Source organism: Linepithema humile, chromosome 1 (assembly GCF_040581485.1).
Source record: "Linepithema humile isolate Giens D197 chromosome 1, Lhum_UNIL_v1.0, whole genome shotgun sequence".
Taxonomy (NCBI): domain Eukaryota; kingdom Metazoa; phylum Arthropoda; class Insecta; order Hymenoptera; family Formicidae; genus Linepithema; species Linepithema humile.
Window position 1 is genome coordinate 37,628,478 of NC_090128.1, and position 21,269 is coordinate 37,649,746.

The 21,269-nt window shown below is 31.8% G+C and overlaps 3 protein-coding genes, 1 long non-coding RNA gene and 1 pseudogene across 7 annotated transcripts in view; 1 reads left to right on the forward strand and 4 right to left on the reverse strand.

Annotated features, from left to right (window-relative positions):
• On the reverse strand, positions 1 to 13,967 carry LOC105667438 (odorant receptor 4-like). 3 transcript variants are annotated; one of them, XM_067357877.1, is made up of 6 exons: positions 13,750 to 13,967; positions 1,444 to 1,590; positions 1,099 to 1,198; positions 879 to 989; positions 394 to 549; positions 1 to 166 (listed from the first exon to the last, which is right to left on the reverse strand). In XM_067357877.1, exons 2-6 carry the CDS (start codon positions 1,569 to 1,571, stop codon positions 113 to 115), a joined length of 549 nt encoding a protein of 182 aa, XP_067213978.1. In that variant the 5' UTR covers positions 1,572 to 1,590; positions 13,750 to 13,967; the 3' UTR covers positions 1 to 112. The 3 variants fall into 3 exon arrangements, with proteins under 3 accessions (XP_067213978.1, XP_067213969.1, XP_012214664.2); XM_067357868.1 differs by lacking the exon at positions 13,750 to 13,967 and having other exon boundaries at positions 1 to 162; positions 1,444 to 2,633; XM_012359241.2 differs by lacking the exon at positions 13,750 to 13,967 and having other exon boundaries at positions 1,444 to 2,630.
• The window catches only part of LOC137000776 (uncharacterized), a 23,781-nt gene continuing 6,270 nt past the window's right edge, over positions 3,759 to 21,269 (forward strand). Inside the window, exon 1 of the long non-coding RNA XR_010890966.1 lies at positions 3,759 to 3,794. This is a non-coding gene — a long non-coding RNA (uncharacterized lncRNA). The remainder of the gene's footprint in view (positions 3,795 to 21,269) is intronic.
• On the reverse strand, positions 5,001 to 7,331 carry LOC105667437 (odorant receptor 10-like). Of its 2 annotated transcripts, XM_012359239.2 has the most exons (5): positions 6,430 to 7,328; positions 6,089 to 6,188; positions 5,869 to 5,979; positions 5,393 to 5,548; positions 5,001 to 5,161 (listed from the first exon to the last, which is right to left on the reverse strand). In XM_012359239.2, exons 1-5 carry the CDS (start codon positions 7,251 to 7,253, stop codon positions 5,108 to 5,110), a joined length of 1,245 nt encoding a protein of 414 aa, XP_012214662.1. In that variant the 5' UTR covers positions 7,254 to 7,328; the 3' UTR covers positions 5,001 to 5,107. The 2 variants fall into 2 exon arrangements, with proteins under 2 accessions (XP_012214662.1, XP_067214041.1); XM_067357940.1 differs by lacking the exons at positions 5,001 to 5,161; positions 5,393 to 5,548 and adding an exon at positions 5,552 to 5,583 and having other exon boundaries at positions 6,430 to 7,331.
• On the reverse strand, positions 14,673 to 17,731 carry LOC105676643 (odorant receptor 4-like). Its single transcript, XM_067358035.1, has 6 exons — positions 17,127 to 17,731; positions 16,350 to 16,786; positions 15,756 to 15,855; positions 15,514 to 15,624; positions 15,279 to 15,434; positions 14,673 to 15,073 (listed from the first exon to the last, which is right to left on the reverse strand). The coding sequence occupies exons 1-6, from the start codon at positions 17,487 to 17,489 to the stop codon at positions 15,020 to 15,022; spliced, it is 1,221 nt and encodes a 406-aa protein (XP_067214136.1). The 5' UTR covers positions 17,490 to 17,731; the 3' UTR covers positions 14,673 to 15,019.
• Positions 17,920 to 21,053, reverse strand: LOC137000765 (uncharacterized; annotated as a pseudogene).

A 21,269-nucleotide genomic window follows, 5' to 3' on the forward strand; every position in this document is an offset into this window, starting at 1 on the left:
TGTTTTTGAAAGGAATTTATTGCTGTTATATTGTAATTTTATTTATTAAATAATTATTTTATTTGGAAAACATTCTATACGTGCATTTTGCTATTTTTTAACTTACTATATTTCATTCAGTCATTGTTCGCAAAAAATTTAAATATACCACTGAAGTTTTGACTATCTAAAACAAGAAAATTTTTATTTGAATTTTTTTTATAATACAGATTCTCAAAAAGTTGGACTAATTAGTTGTATTTTCGATATTTTAATACTTCAAAATATTTTACAATGTAAAACTAAATAGTTGAGTTACGAAAAGATTGCTAAACGAATTTATAATTAATAAAAAATAAGTTTTGTTAAAGGTTTTTCCAGTACGGGCATTATGACAATAATATATGTGCTTACATCGGCAAAAGTTGCGATGGACAGTTGTAACATCTTCCCCGCAGTCATTTTCACTGCTTGATTTGATCGCAGAATTATCAAAACATAGTTGCGTGCTATTGTATAAGGCAATTTGTACCATTCGGTCATATATGCTACCTCCGCAACTTGTTTGCACTAATAAATAAATGCAAATATATAACAATTTTTAATTTCTGGAAAATTTAGAGACAAGAATAAGAAATATCAAAATAGATTAGAATGAAAAAAGCAAAGGTTAAATAAAATTTTTAATAGGATTTCTATTAAAAAATTCGAAATTACTAATTACTAATTACTCAACCCAATATTTGAAAATATTAACATTATACATATGTATACATGTACGAAAAAACAAGCAAAATAATTTAGCATTTTTTTCTATTTTTGATAAGAATATTATATTGTTTTTTATTTTTAAGTTGAATAGTCAAATGTTTACAAACTGTTTTTATTTTTTTTATTACCTGTTCTGTCACTACTTCACCGATGTAGCAATACACGAATATGCAGTAAGATATTGATGTATATACGCAAATATATGATGCCATTTTTGCAGCATCAAATGCAGCCCAATTCTGGAAAATGAATTAACATCTAAATTTATTATGAAAATATAACATTAAATTGCTTTTACAACATTAAATTTGTTATATAGTTAATAAATATCATCTATTTTCAACGTACCATAATAGCGTAATATCCAAGGAAACATAATTGTAATGTGCATGCCATTATAGTTATCAGACAAGTTCGGCTCATAATACTTTCTAAATTTGTTGTAAAACTGAAATGTATGTATATAATGTAAATGGAATGGTGCATTTTTTTAAACATAATATCTGCGTATAAATCTATTTAATATGTATTTAATTACATTTTTACACACGCGCCGATAAGTAGTAATAGACTTTCTTTTAATAAAAAATATATATTGTTATTGTGCATTAAAATGTCTCATCTTTAAACAAATGTTTCATAAAAATGAGTTTGTGTAAAATATAATTAAACTTCAACATTTGAGTAAAATACCTGAAGATTCTTAAGTGATGCTCTACAATATCTCCTATTTTCTCTTGTGCTAAATTGTTTTCTTCATGATTCTGGACAACTTCATTCAGCCACGTATATAATACTTGCAACTGGCCACAAGCATGCATCGCACAGACAGCGGCAATACTAAAAAAAGCCACTATAATGCAATTTGATACAAGTGACGAAAGAAACTGCAGAAACAGGAAAATCTCGTTTGCAGGACTGAATCTCACGTCGATGATTTTCTTGTATATCGGACATGCCATTGGATGTGTCTTAAAAGTTTCGTTACCGATTGTGAAAGTTATGGTTTTTGCCGCTCGTGCTATGATAAACACGTGCGAACCAAAAAACACAAATGACGTACTGAGTTTTACCAAGAAGTTGCCAATCTTATCATATTTAATCATTAGTTTGCGATCAGTTGTTCTTTGAATTCGTTTCCAATCGGCGCTCATGTGTAGTATACAATCGTATATGTCTTTTTGGCGCGTAATTATCACCCAGTAAGTTGCTGTGCTCATAATCCTAAAAAGCAATGAAACAAGAGCGCCTAATCTAATCTGGATGCTGTCATCGTCAAACAACACGTACAACAAGCATGGTATCATAACAACTGCCACCGAGCTCGCACTGATAACAATTTGTATTGACACAAGTATCTTCTTCACTATGGTCGTTTGTGGCCAAGCACCGATGGATAAGAGTAACCATTTATATTGATATTTTATTTCATTATCACTGATGTTTTTAGAATCCGCGCTTTTTGCGGCACGCTGCGGATGCGCATTCATAATAGCTTCGCGAAAGCGCATTGACAGACTGAGTGTGATGCGACTGGCAATGCTTCGATTAGAGCAATATTCGAACGAGCGCATGCGCGAAACTTTAGAGCGGTTTACTGAAGGGACAAGTTAGCGTACGCTCTGAGAGAGATACATGTGCATGCATGTCTAATCAATAATTGACAGTGTTGACCAGAATATCGTGCTCGTCGCTTGTGAAAAGAATATGTTTTGGAAAGATTGTGATACCTTTGATGAATGCAATAATGAATTGCAAAAATAATATTTTACTTGCATTTTGCATTATATGTCGTGTATATTAATCGAAAATTGTGAGTTAATTTGTGAAAATTGTAAAAACTTAAAAATCATTACAAAATGTGGATATTGATATACGATTTTTATATAAAATTATTAAATATTTATGCATTCTAATTAAATGTGATATTTTTTAACATATAAAGATTTGTATTTTACTGTTGTACGTACCTTTATTGTAAAGATACTACACAAGTAAATGAGATAAGTATAAAAAATTTCTTATACTATTAACATATTTACGTTGTAACAATTTATGAGATATTTAACTAAAATTTAATGAGAGATGTTTTTATGATTTAAAATAATAATAATGACTTATTAACAATATTACTAAAAAATATCTGTTGATACAACATTAAATATTGTGATAAAAAGTTGTATCAATTTTTCAACATGTGAGAATAAAGAAAATATAAAAGAACATATTTTATTACAATGGTTGAAAACATTGTAATTTTACTGCGCGCAGTACGCGTGGCGAAAACAAGAGTAATATGCGTTGTTATTTTTTGTGATCATGCGATCTTCATCGCTGTCACGCCTAGAGTGTACAGCCCACGGTATAACCGTGCGCGACGTGCGATTATTCGTCAATACTTTTTAATTAATATCTCAATTATTATTGCAAAAATTGCAAAACGGTAAAGGATTTTTTTATTTAGTTTGCCGCACTTTACCCGTACACGAGCGTTGGCATGGACATTATAAAACACCCTTATACGACAGCTTTTTTCACAGATGTATATAACATTTTTAATAATTGCGTGTACTTGGCGCTTTTTTTTGTATCTTTTTTTAAAAAAGGTAAGTTTTTTTTATTTTGAAATCACCGCGTACTTAGCCATTTAGCCGCACTGCTCTGCCGCGTTGATGCAATTTTCCAACCGCTGTAACTCGATGAAAAATTATTGCAGACAAAAAATATAAAAAACATTTCAAAGCGTGAAACTTGAATTTTCACATGCTTTTAGTGGTTTTTAAAAAATTATTTATTTTTGCACCTCTAAGCCCAAAAAACAACGTATTGTTTTGTCCTTAAAATTACATACTTTCAACACCCTGTAACTTAATAAAAAATTTTTTCTCGCAGTTTACGACAAGTATTAAAAATTGCAACTAATTCTATAATAAAAAAATCTATGAAAAGAGGATGGATAAAGGATTGCAAAGCTATTAGCGACGTTGGATTTGTCACGGATATGCAAGAAGACAATAAATAATTTTTCATTCGAAGTGTATATTGTAAGTCCTTAGAATTTTAAATATGTTTTAGAGTAATATATGAAAAATTTTGTAGCAAGCCAGATAAAATAACAAATATATTAAATATGAAATTTTATAAATATTTATTTATTATACATTTTACTATGTTTATCAAATCGTTATTCATTGAAATTCAAATTATTTGAATTGCTCAGTTACCTAAAATTTGTGAGCGTTACAAATAATAAATAAATGTTTAAATATGTGATTCTTCGCTATCGGAAATCGTATTCTGAATTTTCGTTTTTCTATTTATTTCATTGGTAAAAAGTCGCTATCTTTCCGAGACGCTCAAACTAACAATAAGTATAAAAAATAGCCGAACATGTTTTTTTTCAACGATTCCAGTGATTCTGTTCACCAAATTATCGTCATTTAATACGTCCGATTTTCGGAGAAAAGATGTTAAATTTAGAATTTTATATAAGTGCCCGATGTCATGTACAGAGCGCAAATCTAAGCAAGTTGAGGAAGTTTTAACAATTTAGAAAACCTAAATAGATCAAGTAGATTAGATTGATTGAGTGATAGAGATAAATCAGAAAATCTCTTAATTATATCTTTCGTACGAGTTGAAATAATTTTTCTTTATTATCAGCTTATAAATAATAAAATAATAAATTTTTAAAAGTATTGCTTGCAATTGGATCAGCTAAAATTTGCAATTATCGAAAAGCTACAAATAGGAAAAGTGTTGTGTATTTGTTTATAATGCCAAATTTTATATTTTTTTCATATCGTAAATAATTAGAGCTTGATTAAAATGTTTTACTTCACTTGGCTCTTTTGCAAAAGGCGCTACATATATATATATATAGCACTCTTAAATTATCATTTGTTCCAATTGTTATTTTTCCAATTTAAAATTTTACTCAATGTTAAAGTTTTACTTTTTGAAAAATTTGTAAAATTCATCTGAATTTGTTCACTGAAAAAAAATATGACATTTTGAGAGAAAAATTTTTCTTCTGCTTACTGGGTGGCAAAAGATTATAAAAAAATAGTTAATAGTTAATATATTATTTAATGAAAAGTTATTATTAAAGTAAAATTGTTTATTTAAAATTTAAGAATAGAATAAAGTTAATTATCAACTTAATAATTTAAGAAGTGCGAGTACAAACTTTGTTGAATATTGTGTTTTGGTTATTTAATTTCAGGAAAATTATTATAGATGCCGTATCGTGTTTTTCAATTTATTGCTGTTATATTATAATTTTATTTATTAAATATTTATTTTATTTGGGAAACATTCTATGCGTGCATTTAACTATTTTCTGGTTTACTATATTTCATGCTGTCATTGTTCGCAAAAAATTTAAATATACCATTGAAGTTTTAACTATCTAAAATAAGAAAATTTTTATTTGTATTTTGTTTGTAATAGAGATTCTCAAAAAGTTGGACTAGTTAGTTGCATTTTTAATATTTTAATACTTCAAAATATTTTACAATGTAGAATTAAACAGTTGAGTTACGAAAAGATTGCAAAACAAATTTATAATTAATGAAATATAAATTTTGGTAAAAGTTTTTTTATAGTATGGTATCATGACAGTGATACATGTGTTACTTACATCGGCAAAAGTTGCGATGGACAGTTGCAATATCTTCCCCGCAGTCATTTTCACTACATGATTTGATCGCAAAATTATCAAAATATAGCTGCGTGCTGTTGTGCTAGGCAATTTATACCAATCGGTCATATATGCTATCTCCCCAACGTTTTTGCACTAAATAAATACAGTTATAGAACAATTTTTAATTTCTGGAAAATTTAGAGACAAGAATAAAAAATATCAAAATAGATTGAAATGAAAGAAGTAAAGGTTAAATAAAATTTTTAATAGGATTTCTATTAAAAATTTCGAAATTACTTATTACACAACCTAATATTTGAAAATAGTAACATTATATGTATACAAGTACGAAAAAAACAAGCAAAATAATTCAGCATTTTTTTTTATTTTTGATAAGAATATGATATTATTTTTTATTCTCAAGTTGAAGAGTTATCGAACGTTTAGAAACTATTTTTATTTTTTTTTATTACCTGTTCTGTTAAGATTTCTCCGATGTAGCAATATACGTATATGTTGTAAAATACTGTTATATATACGACAAGATATGAAATCATTTTTGCTGCATCAAATGCAGCCCAATTCTGGAAAATTAATTAATATCTAAATTTATTGTTAAAATATAACATTAAATTGCTTTTACAACATTAAATTTATTATATAGTTAATAAATATCATATATTTTCAACATACCATAATAGCATAATATCCAAGTAAACACAATTCTAATGTGCATGTCATTATAGTTGACAGACTAATTGGACTCATAATACTTTCTAAATTTGCTATAAAACTGAAATGTATGCGTATAATTTAAACGGAAGGTGCACTTTTTTAAACATTATATCTACGTATGAATCTATTTAATACGTATTTGGTTACATTTTTACACACGCGCAGATAAATAGTAATAAACTTTGTTTTAATAAGAAAATATATATTGTTATCATGCAATAAAATGTCTTTTAAACAAATGTTAAATAAAAATGAGTTTGTGTAAAATATAATTAAACTTCAACATTTGAGTAAAATACCTGAAGATTCTTATGTGATGCTCCATAATAATTGCTATTTTCTTTTCTGCTGAATTCTTTTGTTTATGATTCTGGACAACTTCATTCAGCCACGTATATAATATTTGCAACTGGCCACAAGCATGCATCGCAGAGACAGCAATAATACTAAAAGAAGTCAATGCAATGAAACTTGATACAAGTGACGAAATAAGCTGCAGAACCAGAAAAATTTCGTTCGTAGGATTGAATCTCACGTCGATGATTTTCTTGTATATGGGACATGCCATTGGATGTGTCGTAAAGGTTTCGTTACCGATTGTGAAAGTTGTGGTTTTTATCGCCCGTGCGATGAGAAACAAGTTTGATCCACAAAACAGAAATGTCATGTAGAACTTCAGCATGAAGCTGCCAGTCTTATCATATTGATCCATTAGTTTGCGTTCATTAGTTTTTTGAATTAGTTTCCAATCGGTGTCCATGTGTCGTATACAATGGAATATACTTTTTTTGTGCAAAATTATCAAGCAATAATTTGTCGAACTCATAATTCTAAAAAGCAACGAAACGAGAGCGCCTAATCTAATCTTGATGTGGTCATCGTCAAACAATATGTACAACATGCATGGTATCATAATAATTGCCACCGAGCTCGCACTGATAAAAATTTGTATTGACACAAGTATCTTCTTCACTATAGTCGTTTGTGGCCAAGCACCGATGGATAAGAGTAACCATTTATACTTATATTTTATTTTGTTATCATTTTTGTTGTCGTTTTCAGAATTCGCGCTTTTTACGGCACGTTTCGGATGTGCGTTCATCATAACTTCGTGAAAGCGCATGATGCGCTGACTATGACAGACTGAAGGCGACTGGCAGTGCTTCAATTAGCGTAATATTCAAACCGACGCATGCGCGAATCTTTAGGGCGGTGTATTTGTTGAGAGAGACTATGCTTAATCGATAATTGCTGCTTGCAGTAATGTAGTTGTCTTACACATTTACTGCTTTATTGTGAACGCATAAGGAATACGTAGGAGATAATACGAGATACAGTCGTATCTCTTGTTAAGTTCATGTGTTTTACGCAGCAAAGGCGACCGTGTATAAGGTAAATGTTTTAGTTGTCGGATCCATAATATATACATTTTAACAATCAATTATTATTTATTACTTATAAATGTAAAACTTAGAAACAACGTACAAAAATTTTAATAAATTAGGTTTATAAAAAGAATTAGTTTGAAAAATTATTGTGTAATATTTAATTACATAATGATGAATAGAAGAAGTTCTGTTTAGAACATATTAAACAATTTGGATTGATTCTTAATGATTTTACCAAGAGCAAATATATAATATTTTTTGCAATGCTAAATAAAGCATTTTTGATCAGTTTTTAGAACAAATTTCTGAATTTTTCATTTATAAAGTATATATATCCCTCTCTCTTTGGCGTGTTCTATAATATATTATGTTCAGATACTGCTGACACATCGGATATGCAGACACATGCATATCCTATATTTTTGCAAATATTTAATTAATTGATAATTAATAATTATTTTGGGTTTATTTATGTTAAGTAGACTTTAATCTTTATTATGTATTAAAAAATGAAAAAAATATATAATTTTAATAAAAAAAATTTTTAATAATATTACAATTAATATTAGGTTATTGCTTTTCTTATATTAAAATAATACTCGTGTTAACATAAAGCAAATAGAGCAAGAGCTGGATCGAGTTGCTCAAAAATTCATTTTTTATTACACATTATTACATACGTTTTGGCTAAGGAATGTGGCCATCTTCAGTGTAAAATTGACAACAAAAAAATTTTTAGTACATAAGTAGAGAAGCGTTGTTAAGAACCATTTATATATAAACGCTCTCCAAACGTAGTTTTTGAGAAAAAGTCAAAATCAAGTAAAGTTTCTTTTAATTAATTTTGTATTTGCCAAATTTTGATTTTGACTAATTTCTTAAAATCTGATTTGTTTCTCTAATTGCAAGTTAGATGGTCAAGTCACAAAGTATTATAAAGCAATGAAATTAACATGTAGTTTAGTGTAGCAGCGCCAAGTTTTTTTGCGTTTTATAATAAATATTTTTTTATTTTAATTAAATTTTTTATATTTTTTTATTTTAATTTTTTGTTTTTTATATATATACGACAGTTTTATGTACAAGAGTTTTATAGAAGAGTTTTATAGAATAATATATACATACAACTTTTTTGAAAAGTATTTTTATTTAAACTTGGCGTCATTTTCTGATATCACCTCTTTTATAGGTAGAATATATAGCGAAGTTTTATTTGGTATATACAACTTTTTTTAAAAGTACAATTTTTTTGGTTAATATACAACTTTTTTGGAAAGGTTTTTTATTTAAACTTGGCGTCATTTTCTGATATCACCTCTTTTATAGGCAGAATATATAGCAAAGTTTGATTTGGTATATACAACATTTTATAAAAGTACAATTTTTTTGGTTAATATATACGACAGCTTTATGTACAAGAGTTTTATAGAAGAGTTTTATAGAAATAGTTAACAACTTTTTTCATAGTTCTTTAGTCCCACTTGGTTAGATATATACGACAGGTTTTTTGGAAAGGTTCTAAATATGTACGACAATTTTTTTGATAGATAAAGCAATAAAATATAATTTTTGTTTTGGTTAGATATATACGACAGGTTTTTTGGAAAAGTTCTAAATATGTACGACAATTTTTTGGACAGATAAAGCAATAAAAGCAATAAAATATAACTTGTTTTGGTTGTGACAAGAGCGTGTACTTGGTGCCTTTTTTTTACCTTTTTTTTAAAAAGGTAATTTTTTGATAGATATCATTTTTTTGTTATAATTTTGACTATAAATTGAAACTAATTTAGGGTACTCAGAACAGAAATATTAAATTTTGAGCTATTTAATTTCATTTTATTAGACAAATCATACACTAAAGTCTCTAAACAATTGTCACATAAGACAGTGATAAGTGTTATGATTATATTTAATTGTTGTACCATATATTCTGTCAAAAAAGTACACGATTCGAGACTTTAGTGCATGATTTGTTTAAAATAAATAATCAAAGTTTAATATTTCTGTTCTATGAATACTAAATTAGTTCTAACAATATTTATCATTTGCAGTCAATAATTAAGTCGTGGCGAAATAAGCAAAAGCGGAATATCCGTAACTAATAATTATTACAATTAAATATTGCGTATTATTACATTTTTTTATATTTTTATGTTAAGCAGTCAAATTTTATTTGTGTATTACAAGCTTTCTTGTCGAGTTTGTGTTTATTAATATTATAATTAAAATTTGCGTATTATTACATTTTCAATTATTATATTAACCAGTCAATTTTAAATTATGTATTACAAGATTTCTTGTCGAGTTTGTGTTTATTATTAATAATTATTATCAATTATTATATTAATTTTATGAAAAACATTAATCTGATAGTAATGATAGTAACCAAACATTTTTATATTACACCAAGCGAAGTATTGCGCAAAAATTTTTGTGTTACACCAAGCGAAGTATGCGCAAAAATTAAAATTGACTGGAAATTATAAATGTTGAAACTAATTTAGGATCTGACAAAAAGCACATTAGTATTGTCTAATATATGAAACGCGAACATTCTCTGTTGTTTCTTTATGTACTTCCAACATTTCTAGTCAATCATCAATAATTACCCCAGGATTGACGTGCTTCTTCTAAATTGATAAATTTCAAATTCTTTTGAAACAGTAAAATTACATAATAAAATAATATATAATGTTGTTTTGTTACTCTTATTAACATCTTAAAATTAATAATTTTTTAACTTTTTTTGTTTATTTAGTTATCTAATTTGCTTTTAGAATAAAATCACAAGAAATTACGTTCAGGTCAAGTTCATCAATCGCACTTGACATTACATAGTCATCTAAAAAAATGTTATATATTTAACTGGCTAGTCATTGCTTATAATTATCATTCCATCCTTTGAAATCAGATTTCTACTTTAGGTGTAGATGGCTCTTCTTCCTTCGATTCCAAAGAAAAAGGTGGTATTCTACAAAATTAAATGAATATCCGTCTTCTCTTTCCATCCTAAATGTTCCCCTAGAGTTAAAAAATAAATAAATTTAAAAAATAACGCTTATATATTGATAAGAATTAAATAATCATACCACATATAACCACTAGGAGCTTGCAAACTCACATGACTACTATATTGAAAACCCATGTAAATGGTATATTATACAGGGTGTCCCAAAAATTTTGACACAGCGGCCGTATGCCGGTAGAGCAGACCAAACTGAACCGAAAAATCCTCTACCATTTTACAATTTTCACAAGGGTTAAAGAAATATTAATTATTAAAGATTACCGAATGCGAACGCACGACTGAGATACGACCGCCTACAGACTACGGTCACTAGGCGCGCGGCGTGCGGTAAGCGGCGAGCGACAAGCGACGAGCGGGGAGCGGCGAGCGGTGAGCGGCGAGCGGGGAGCGGCGAGCGGCGCGTCTCGCTAGACTACGCGCGCCTAGCGACCGTAGTCTGTAGGCGGTCGTATCTCAGCCGTGCGTTCGCATTCGGTAATCTTTAATAATTAATATCTCTTTAACCCTTGTGAAAATTGTAGAATGGTAGAGGACTTTTCGGTTCAGTTTGGTCTGCTCTACCGGCATACGGCCGTTGTGTCAAAATTTTTGGGACACCCTGTATATATAACAGTAATATAACGCAGACATTCTCTGTTGTTTCTTTATGTACTTCCGATAATTCAAGCCATGGATGATTTTTTTTCTGCCATGCTCGGAAGATCTCTTATGCTACAAAACATGGTTCCTTGTCTGGATGATAGGTCAAAAATTTATCGAACAATTCGTGTTGCAATGCTGCTTTCTCATTTGTAGTATATGGCAACAATATATCTTCATGAGCAACATAATCTAATCCTGGAATAGCGTATAATAGCGTACAAACTGCGACTGCTCTCATGATTGCCTAATAAAAAAGTTACCGCTTCTGTTTGAGCACGCTAAATATATAAAAGTATTATATACATACATATAAAGCAAGATAAAAATTATAATTTTTTGCTTCTTACTATAAAAGGACAATCTCGTTGATCAATCAAAACTTGATAAAACATATGTGGCCTGCCTTTTACTTCTTTCTCACCAACATTGTTGAAATGTTATCCTTTCTATATAAAAGATAAAGTTATCTATATAACATCCATGTAAAAGCAAAAAAAAAATAGATATAGTTATTCATACAATACAACTACGCATACCCATCTTTCTTATTGAATAGAGCTCTGTCATATATACTTTAGCCAACCAAGGAAATAAAATCACACCTCGATAATAACCAAAAACTCTGTGTAAAATCAACACATATACACTGTGACGTGACATTTTGCAGTCCGTCACAAGGGCGAATAAGCCCGACCGAGGAGGGAAATTTGAGATCGTAAACTCCACCGCGGGGGGGACGACGATCTCTCCCTCTTATTTTTTTAAGTTCTTTAGAGATTTTGCGGATCGGAGTGAGTGGCCAGAAAAACACAGTTGTACTTGATGAGGAGCAGCCTTCGTGGGACCGGCGAGGGACTCAGCAGGCAGGACGACGGAGGCCCGGACATCGCGTGAACGGATCCATAAGGTCACGTAAGAATATTCCATCATGTTCAATAAGATCCACAGAAGCGCTTATGTCGCTACCGAGAATAACGTTTCAGACTCGAAACGGATCAGAGCCAGTGGCACGCACCGAGAGGATTGACGCCCGAAGGGAAAGAGAGCTCTCGCACTCCCGAAAGCCCGGGGTGGAGTACCACAGTAAATGGAGCTGCCGTAACGAGCCGGGAGAGAAAAATCAGGTCGGAACCTGGCCAGTTCACGGCCAATTCAAAAGACGGTCCGGATCCGAAATGGAAAAGGCCGCGAAGGACGTTCGAGACAGCTGCCACAAATAAGACCAGGGTCGCCACGGAAAAGCGCCACAGAGGGCCGAACTATCGAGGAGCGTCAGGAAGGATCGAGTAACAACTCATCGATACCGCAGGATCTACGTGCGCAATACGATGCGCGGATTGTCACCGATGTCCGGCGGGCCTCACTGTCGTCACTGTTCAGCGAGTCGGCAACCTGAGAGGAGCCTTGAGGACCACAACGGGCGTACCGACGATTTGTAAGGCCACCACTTCGACTTCGCGGTAAGAGCGGTACCAGTAGGCGGCCCGAGCCTCGCGGAAATAAGAACCCGCATAGTTTTTGTAAAAGGGTATTGAATGTACCGAAATGTCTCGCGGTATCGTGCGAGGTTAGATTTAGGCCGGGCCCCGCTGACTACCGCCGCTCTAGAATAAGATTTCACCATGCTTTTTCCCCTCGGGGCTGCCAAGCCGACAGTCGTTTTGCGTAGGATAATGTCTTTTTTTTGTGCGTAATAATTTCGCGTCTCTTCATGTATTTACGTACCGAGCGTAAGAAAATTTGTAGAGTTAAGGCCGGAGCACAGACTTTTACATAAAGCATAACGCATAAGCATAAGGAAATTGATTGGTCTATATATAAGCATAAGCAAATGCATAAGGAAACGGACCAATCAATTTCCTTATGCTTATGCGTTATGCTTTATGCAAAAGTCTGTGCTCCCGCCTTTAGCCTGTCGCGTATCTCTCGCCTCGGCCTTCTGTCGAGCGCTTACTATCAGAACCGTAAGAATAAAATCGAGACAGAATTCGTACTGTATGCTAATTTCTATTGAGAACGAATTGCGCTGTGTGTTAACTGTTATTAAGAGAGATTAAAGTAGAGTGAATCGTAACGACCGTACCTAAGGAGAATTATAGAACTTGTACGTCGAATATATTATACCGCGTGAGACGGAAGTACGCGGATTTCCGCGTACCAAACATCCAAACCATAACGCCTCTTACAGAGAAGAATTATGTCTCCCCTTCGCGGGATGGTTAAGACGTCTATCACCCGGCATCAATCTCACTTGATCTAATTACTAGAATTAAATGTTATTTGTTACCAAATGAATGTGTTCTTAATAACCATCTTATTTCAGATTCTTCTCTCCAAATCGGTATTTCGCGTTTCTCAAGAACCTCGCCCCTCTGCCATTTGTAGAGTGGGCTAGTCGCGCTTATCGCCGTTGCTCTTTAAGGAAACTATTGACTCTAATGTAATTCGTTCGTGCGGCGCCTCAATCCGCGCCTGGCGCCCACAGCTGGCGCCCAACTATAAGTATTGCAGTAATTAATAAATCAAGTAAATAGAGCAACGAGGTTTGACACGCTTACCGGCGGATGAACTTCTGCCCGACGGAAAAGTTGTCGCAACACTTATACACTTATTTCACTTAATACGAATTTCTAACAAATTTGGTCACTCGCACTACACTGCTCTGGATAAGCAGTCTTAAGTGTGCATAGTGCGAGTGGCCAAATTTGTTAGACCGAATTCACTATTATCACTTTTTTTTTATTTTAACACTTTCTGAACTGAAAGGTTATGTAAATGTAAATAAATGCAAATGCCAACGTAAGCGCGCGCCGCGCGGCTTCTCAGCGCCATCAGCGCACCTAACGTCAGAAATCGGAAACTGGACATTTTAGCAGGTCATTTTTATCGTATATTATTTTAATTTTATATTTTATTATTTAGACATTTCGACTTTGGATTATTATAACTTTTTTTCTACAGCACCTACAGTAAAAACAAGCATACTTTTCTTATATAATTTGGGTATGCGCTATCGATTGAGCCTAATAACAACTCAATCGGCCCAGCCGTTATTGAGATCCGATAATCTCGGCTCGTCTCAACTTTCGGGCTCGCATAAAGATACACGGTCGGTCTTGCGCTGCGCGTGAACTTGGCGCGAGACACTACCGTGTCTCTTGAACTACCGTGGCTGCGTTCCCATTTCGTCTCACTCAGTGCAGTATCCAGTGGCCGCTATTTTGCTGGAAACTGCACTGGAGAAGCGTTCCCAAATTACTGGATTGACTAGTGATAATCGTACCTCGTTCAGAATGTCGTCGGCCGGGAAATGTAAATAATAAATAATAATAATAATGATAATAATAATAATTAAAAAAATCAATGTGTACTGAAAAAATAAAATTATGTACAATAATTATATACAATAAACATTATATACAATAATTTATTGTTTTTAAATGTGAAGTTATACAAACAAATAATCGGTAATAATCGTCGTTATAATATTTAAAAATAACGCTAACACTTATTAATACATTGCTAATTGAAATATTTACTTACCGATATAATAATCTTTACTAGCAATAATTGCTTCAACACTATTTACATATTAACTAACAATTTTATTTAGGTTATGAGCTAATACGTGTGCGAGGCTGTCACTAGCCACTAGCCAGTCCAGTAATTTGGGAACGCTTCTCCAGTGCAGTATCCAGCAAAATGGCGGCCACTGGATACTGCACTGAGTGAGACGAAATGGGAACGCAGCCCGTGTCTCTTGATTAATGGATATGCTAGCTTTGAATTCAAAATAATTTTTTATATGTCATATAATTCGAATTATATTTACATTACTAATGTTCGTAGGAAGCTCAGATATGCCAAGCTAGTCTTTAGTACCTAAAAGAAATATGTTAAAATAATATGATTTTACAGCTATGCTTTAACTGTTTGCATATTTTTAAATGAAATATTATTATGTAAAAGAATCGTGAAACAGTTTTTCAATTTTTTAGTTATTTGTTATAAAATTATTGTGAGTTTTATTTCAATTTTGAAGATAAAATTAGAATTGTAGTGCACAATGAAACGTATAGCGCCTTACATTTCCAAAAGTTGTCAGTGACAGATCTGCCATTCTACCAGCAGTGATTTTTATAGGATGGCCAGACATGGCAAGTATCAATATAAGACTGCGAGCTGATTTTGGTGACAATTCATACCAATTAATCAAAAAGCATATCGATCCAATTTGACTGCTCTGTAACATTTATCACAAATGATTATTCAGTGCGAACATCTAAATTAAGCATTGTATAATCAGTGAAACAAAAATATACCTTTTCCATAAGAAGCTCGCCAATATAGCATAATATGTATATATTAAAACAAAGCGAAACAAACAGCATGAAATAAGTCGTTAAACCAATTCTATCATCCGCTTGCCAATCCTAACAAATAACAAAACATAAATAATTGCATATTGTAAGCAAATATCTATAATTGTACAGGATTTGCCGTTAAAAGTATTCTTTTTTTCAATATAATTTTTTTTTTTAATTTTGTATACATACTAACGCACCACTATACAGTAGTATTCGAGCAAACATATAGTGCAAACAGAACTAGCGAACTCCACTAAACACACTTCTTGTAAAACTTCTTCGATAACGGCCGCAAATCTGTAAGAAGTTATTCTAGTTTTTGAAAAAAAAATCACAATATATTCTCTTTAATTTTACGATATTAGCCATGTAATTATATGTTTTGCTGTATGATAGAAGTAAGCTTGTGCCTATAACTGTACCTACAATCTGACATGTGCAACGGAATAATAATCTACGAGAACGTACTGAAGGCTTGCTGAGACCACCTGTTGCGCACTTATTCTTTTATTATATTTTTTGTGCAACAAAGTAATAATAATGAAACAAATTACATGAAGAGACTTACGCAGTTCAACTTTTTAGTATTAAATCAAATTAAAAATAGTAAAATTATTTTTTTGCTAAAATAATTATGTGTATATGGAACTATAGACTGCACTATATGAAAATGAAATTGTTAGTATATTATTAAATAATCCTGATTTTTTAAAAATTATTTTAGGATCAAATTGATACAAAGTGTATTTTTCAATTTTTATATATACAACAATTTTAAAGGTATTACACACCTTATTACTCGAACGTGGCCCTTCACAATGGCAGCGATTCGTTGTTGAACGTTGAGGGTTTGCTCGAACTTGTCACCGTCTAAGAGATTTTTCAATCGTGCTATAATCATTTGGATCTGGCCGCAGGCGTGAGTAGTGAACAGAGCGGCTAATCCGCACGTACCGGCTGTTACCGAACATGTAGTGTATCCACACATGCAATGCGCTACGTATACGAGTTCGTATATTGGGCTAATTTGAGACTGATAAAATTTACTATAAACCGGATACACGAGTGGTCTGATGGTTTGATTGTTTATTTTATGTTCCGAACAAAACGGCAGAATCATATGATAAACGATGCCGGCGATGTACATGAAAGACACGCCGATTATCGTTAAATTGCGACCGGTGGTAGCGTACTTTAGCATCAGTTCACGATCAGTCCTAAATGTCACCTGTATTATCAGTATCTTTTATTTACCGACAGACGAAATGTAGTAATCATTATTTGCTAACTTAACACACTAATCTTTTTCTTTACAAATCTACATTTTAACAAAAGAAAACGAAATTAATTAACCGTATCTTCAATTTTTACTACTCAATGTTAAATATGATATAATTATCACACTGTATAATTACATAAAACAGATGCACTAAGAATCTAAACTCTAAAAGATCGAATTATTTGAAAAAAAGGCGGAATTACTTCATTCACATTATTGTTTCATCTTATTTAATCCGATTCTTAGTATCTTATAATGAATTTTGCACGTGCTCCGTGTTTATACCGACCTGCCACCAATCACTTTTTACGTATTCGATGCAGCGCAGTATTTTAGGACGACGTATCGCGAGGATGCAATACTTCGTCATTGCGGTGAGGCAGAAGACTAAAAGACCGCACAGCTTCAGTCTCATGGTGATGTCCTTCTCGTCGTAGATGATATGTAGAGCGCAAGGCACTATCGCGAAGCTTAATGCTAGATTGAAGATTACTATCACGATTTTAGATGCGTATTGCCCGATTCCTCTGATTACAATTGGCCAGATGCCGAGTGAACCTAGGATCCAACTGTTCAGCTTAAAGATATATCGAATATCTTGCTGATAGCTAGAGTTTTGCGACGTCGCGTGTTCGTCGTGCACACTTGACATGTTTATTACTACCGTGTGCACTACTATCAGTTGAAGACTATCCGCGGTGAACACGCGGTATTGATTTCAAGGTTGCCTGACATGCGCTTGTGCTAGCATTGCAGGCATTCGTCTGCTGTCATTCTGACAGATCGTGTGTGTGTGCAATTAATCAGGAAGTGATCGTGCAAGTTATATCTTACAAACTTGGCTGTTGAAAAGCAAAAGAGCATTTTAACATTTTGCTCTAACTTAGCCGAATCCAATGAGTTATTTGAGAAACCAAATATGTTAATGAATAGTTTGGATGAAATGGAAAAACTATTTGTAGTTTATATTTTTGATTTCTCTCTGCAAGCTAAAGTGGTAAATTGCTTATCATATCTTTTACGAAACATAAACGAAGAGGAGTTGTTTAATTAATTGTATGTGATGTATGTGAGGTTTGTGGATAATGCATCAACAACACAAATTGAGAAAAGAATATATAGAAATTTGATATTGATGTCTCAGGTAGGGATTCGTAATCAGTACAGTGTCGGCTCGATGTTCGCTATATAACTTTTGATGTGACGGAATACTGCATGCCAATATTAATATTGGGATGATAAGTCTGGCGCAGTGATCGTGATCATCGTGATCATTATCGCATCGGTAGTAGAATTCTAACATTGCCCACTTCTGCCAGTATCAGTCGACTGCAACTGTTGTGCACACATTTATTTTTGAAAAATAAAAATGTGATTTTGAATTAAATTTGAGTACGTTAAAAATGATTGTGAATATAAAATGAAAAAGATATTAAGACGATACTTAAATATATTATTATTAATTTATTTGATCTTTTCTGTTATATATATATTTGATATTATTACATTATAATTTTCTTGTTACGAATATGTCTAAAAAGAAATATTTTTGTTAAAATATACTTACATGAAAATTTATATTTGCAATGCCATAAACTCGTTTGATAAACACTCAATTTGATGCTCATGTAATCAATGAGTTTCATTCGTAAACGATAGTTCGATATAAATTTAAGTATGCGACTGAAATTTTTAAAATCTATAATTATAATAAATATGTCGTAATAATTTTCGAACGTACCTTTCCGTCTTCTACGTTACAATAAATCGTACTTACGTTGCCAAAACTAGAGAAGGATAGATTAATTAATTTCCCTGCCGTAATTTTTATTGGATGATGGGACATACTGATCATTAATGTAAGATCGAGTGCAATTTTTTCTCGTAAATGATACCATTCGATTTTATATGAAGTGTGTCCGACTTTATTACATTAAATATTTAACTTTACATATTTGCATGGTACATACATATATGTGATTTATGTATTTTATATATATGTGTATGTGTGTGATTTTTATACATTACACAAATTTTCATAATAAGCAACATTATAATCTATTTTTCTCTGCTATTAAAAGTTGAAAAATAAGCACTTGTTCTGTTAGCTGTTCACCGATATAGCAAAACATAAAAATGTTAAAGACAAACGATAGCAATGAAAGAAATATGTCAGAATTGCTATGCAATCTGCAAAATCTTCTAGTATAAATATTATCCCATTTAATGAATTAAAAAGAGCTAATTTTTTACAGGAAGCTATAATTTTTCTTTATCTATTTTCTATAATAATTAATGAATGCAGCTAATAGAATCTAAATTTATTTACATACATTTTTAAATTTCTCTACATTTCTAAAGTTAAGATTTTTTCTATTTTTCTTTATATACATATGTGTATTTTAGTAATCTACTACTGACGTATCTTTAACTGCTTACACAGTCACAATCGATAGCACAGTTAGTTCTTTCAGCAATGATATGCAACAGGTTGCCAAGAAGGCACTCAACTCAATGTATGCACATGATGTTTCACAATGAGTGCTATATGTTGCTCGGAACTTATTGTTTTGTACGTTCTTCACGAAGTTTCCACACGAGCCATCACGATTCCGATCTGGCTACAGACACGAGCCACGGACATAGCTGTCAAGCACACCGCCGTGGTGACGTTAAACATGACAATCCCGGAAAAGCATTGCGCGCAAAAGACGAACACATAAGCTGGCGTGAAATGCAAATTGAAAATGATATCAAAACTAGGATAAGCCACCGGGCCGACAATGACATTTTGCTAGCCGTTGGGTCTTTGCGATAAAAGTCGGCATCACAGTGTGATAAGACAAGCCTCTGCTATACATAAACACTATACAGAATTTGGATAGCACATGCCTTTTGCCGCATTTCTCATCATAATTTTCCGATGATCTTGCTGAATCACGCGCCAATCGATACTCAAAATGCGGATACATTGCCAAATATTCTTATAACGAACTATCAGGAAAAAATATTTTAGCATTGACGTGACTACATAGCCTAGCGGATCCAGCAACTTTACTTTATCGTTTATGACACTCTGATCTGAGAGAGTGTAGATAGCCATTGGAATTAGAAGAAAACTGAGTGCTGACCAGCATGAGGAAAACGAAATTGTCACCAGAATTTTTTCAATTGTCGAAGTGTCTGAATACACCAAATTCCAAGGACTCTCAAAATCCATCGATTCCACATTAATGCGTTGATTAGGTTTCTCTCGCAGTTCACATTTGACCAGAGGATATTAACAATCTTGGCCATACTATCGTTTTAAAAGCGCGTAAGCGACTGGTACTGTCGATTGCAGTGACAGTAAAAAGAATTGCGCATCACTGCAGGTGCTTTCAACAAAGTATAGACAGAAAGGGAGAAAGATAGTATGCGTGCGCGTTAGAAAAATCAATTTTGTCGCAGGATAGTATTGATACAGTTGCAAGTTACTGTAACACAGTTGCAAGTTACCGTAACTATGTAAGGAAAGTATTTCTAAAGAATCTAAAACTATAATTGTGTTATTTCCGCATATTTTTTTCACTTGACTGACCAAATTCTTTTTTTTTAAGCAAATAATAAAATCTAATTAGTACTGAAAATAGAAAATCGTGAAAAAGTGAAAGATAAATGTTATATTTTAAAACAAGCAAATTTTTGGAACTTTAAATATTAAATTAAAAAATATTGCTTTAGAAATTTTTTATAAATAAATATATTATCTTTTAAATTATATGAGTTATATTATAATTATCTTCTGAAGACATGCAAATAACAAAATGAAACATCTCTAAATTATTTTTAACAAATCTTACATTTTTAATTAAAAAATGTATGTATATTATAATTTGTGATATGCAGTATCATTTTAGTATTATTTATCATTAAATGATTTATTAAATATACGTATATTTTTATTTTAAAAATGTTTATTCATCGTAAATTGCTTTTTGATTAGAGACAGTGTGAACGGCTATATATAATTTCGCATATATTAAATGGCAGTTCGAAGTAAGTTCATATATGCAAGCGAAGTTTTTAAAACCTATAAAGTGCGGTACAAGGAATATTTGTATTACTATCTGAGTGTTAGATATAAATTTTTATACTTATTTGAGTTTTACTATTCGCTGTCTAGAATGTGTCAATTACGCTTTTATATATTGTAACTCTTTACATAAACTACATTCTATATAACTTTATATTATAAACTCAATGATAAATTGTACTTACGTTGCCAAAATTAGCAAAAGAGAGATTTATTAATTTCCCAGCGGTAATTTGTATTGGATAACGAGACATAGTAATCATCAACATAAGATCAAGAGCTGTCTTTCCCGGCAATTTGTACCATTCGATTTTATACGTAGTATGTCCGACTTTGCTACACTAGATATTCAATTTA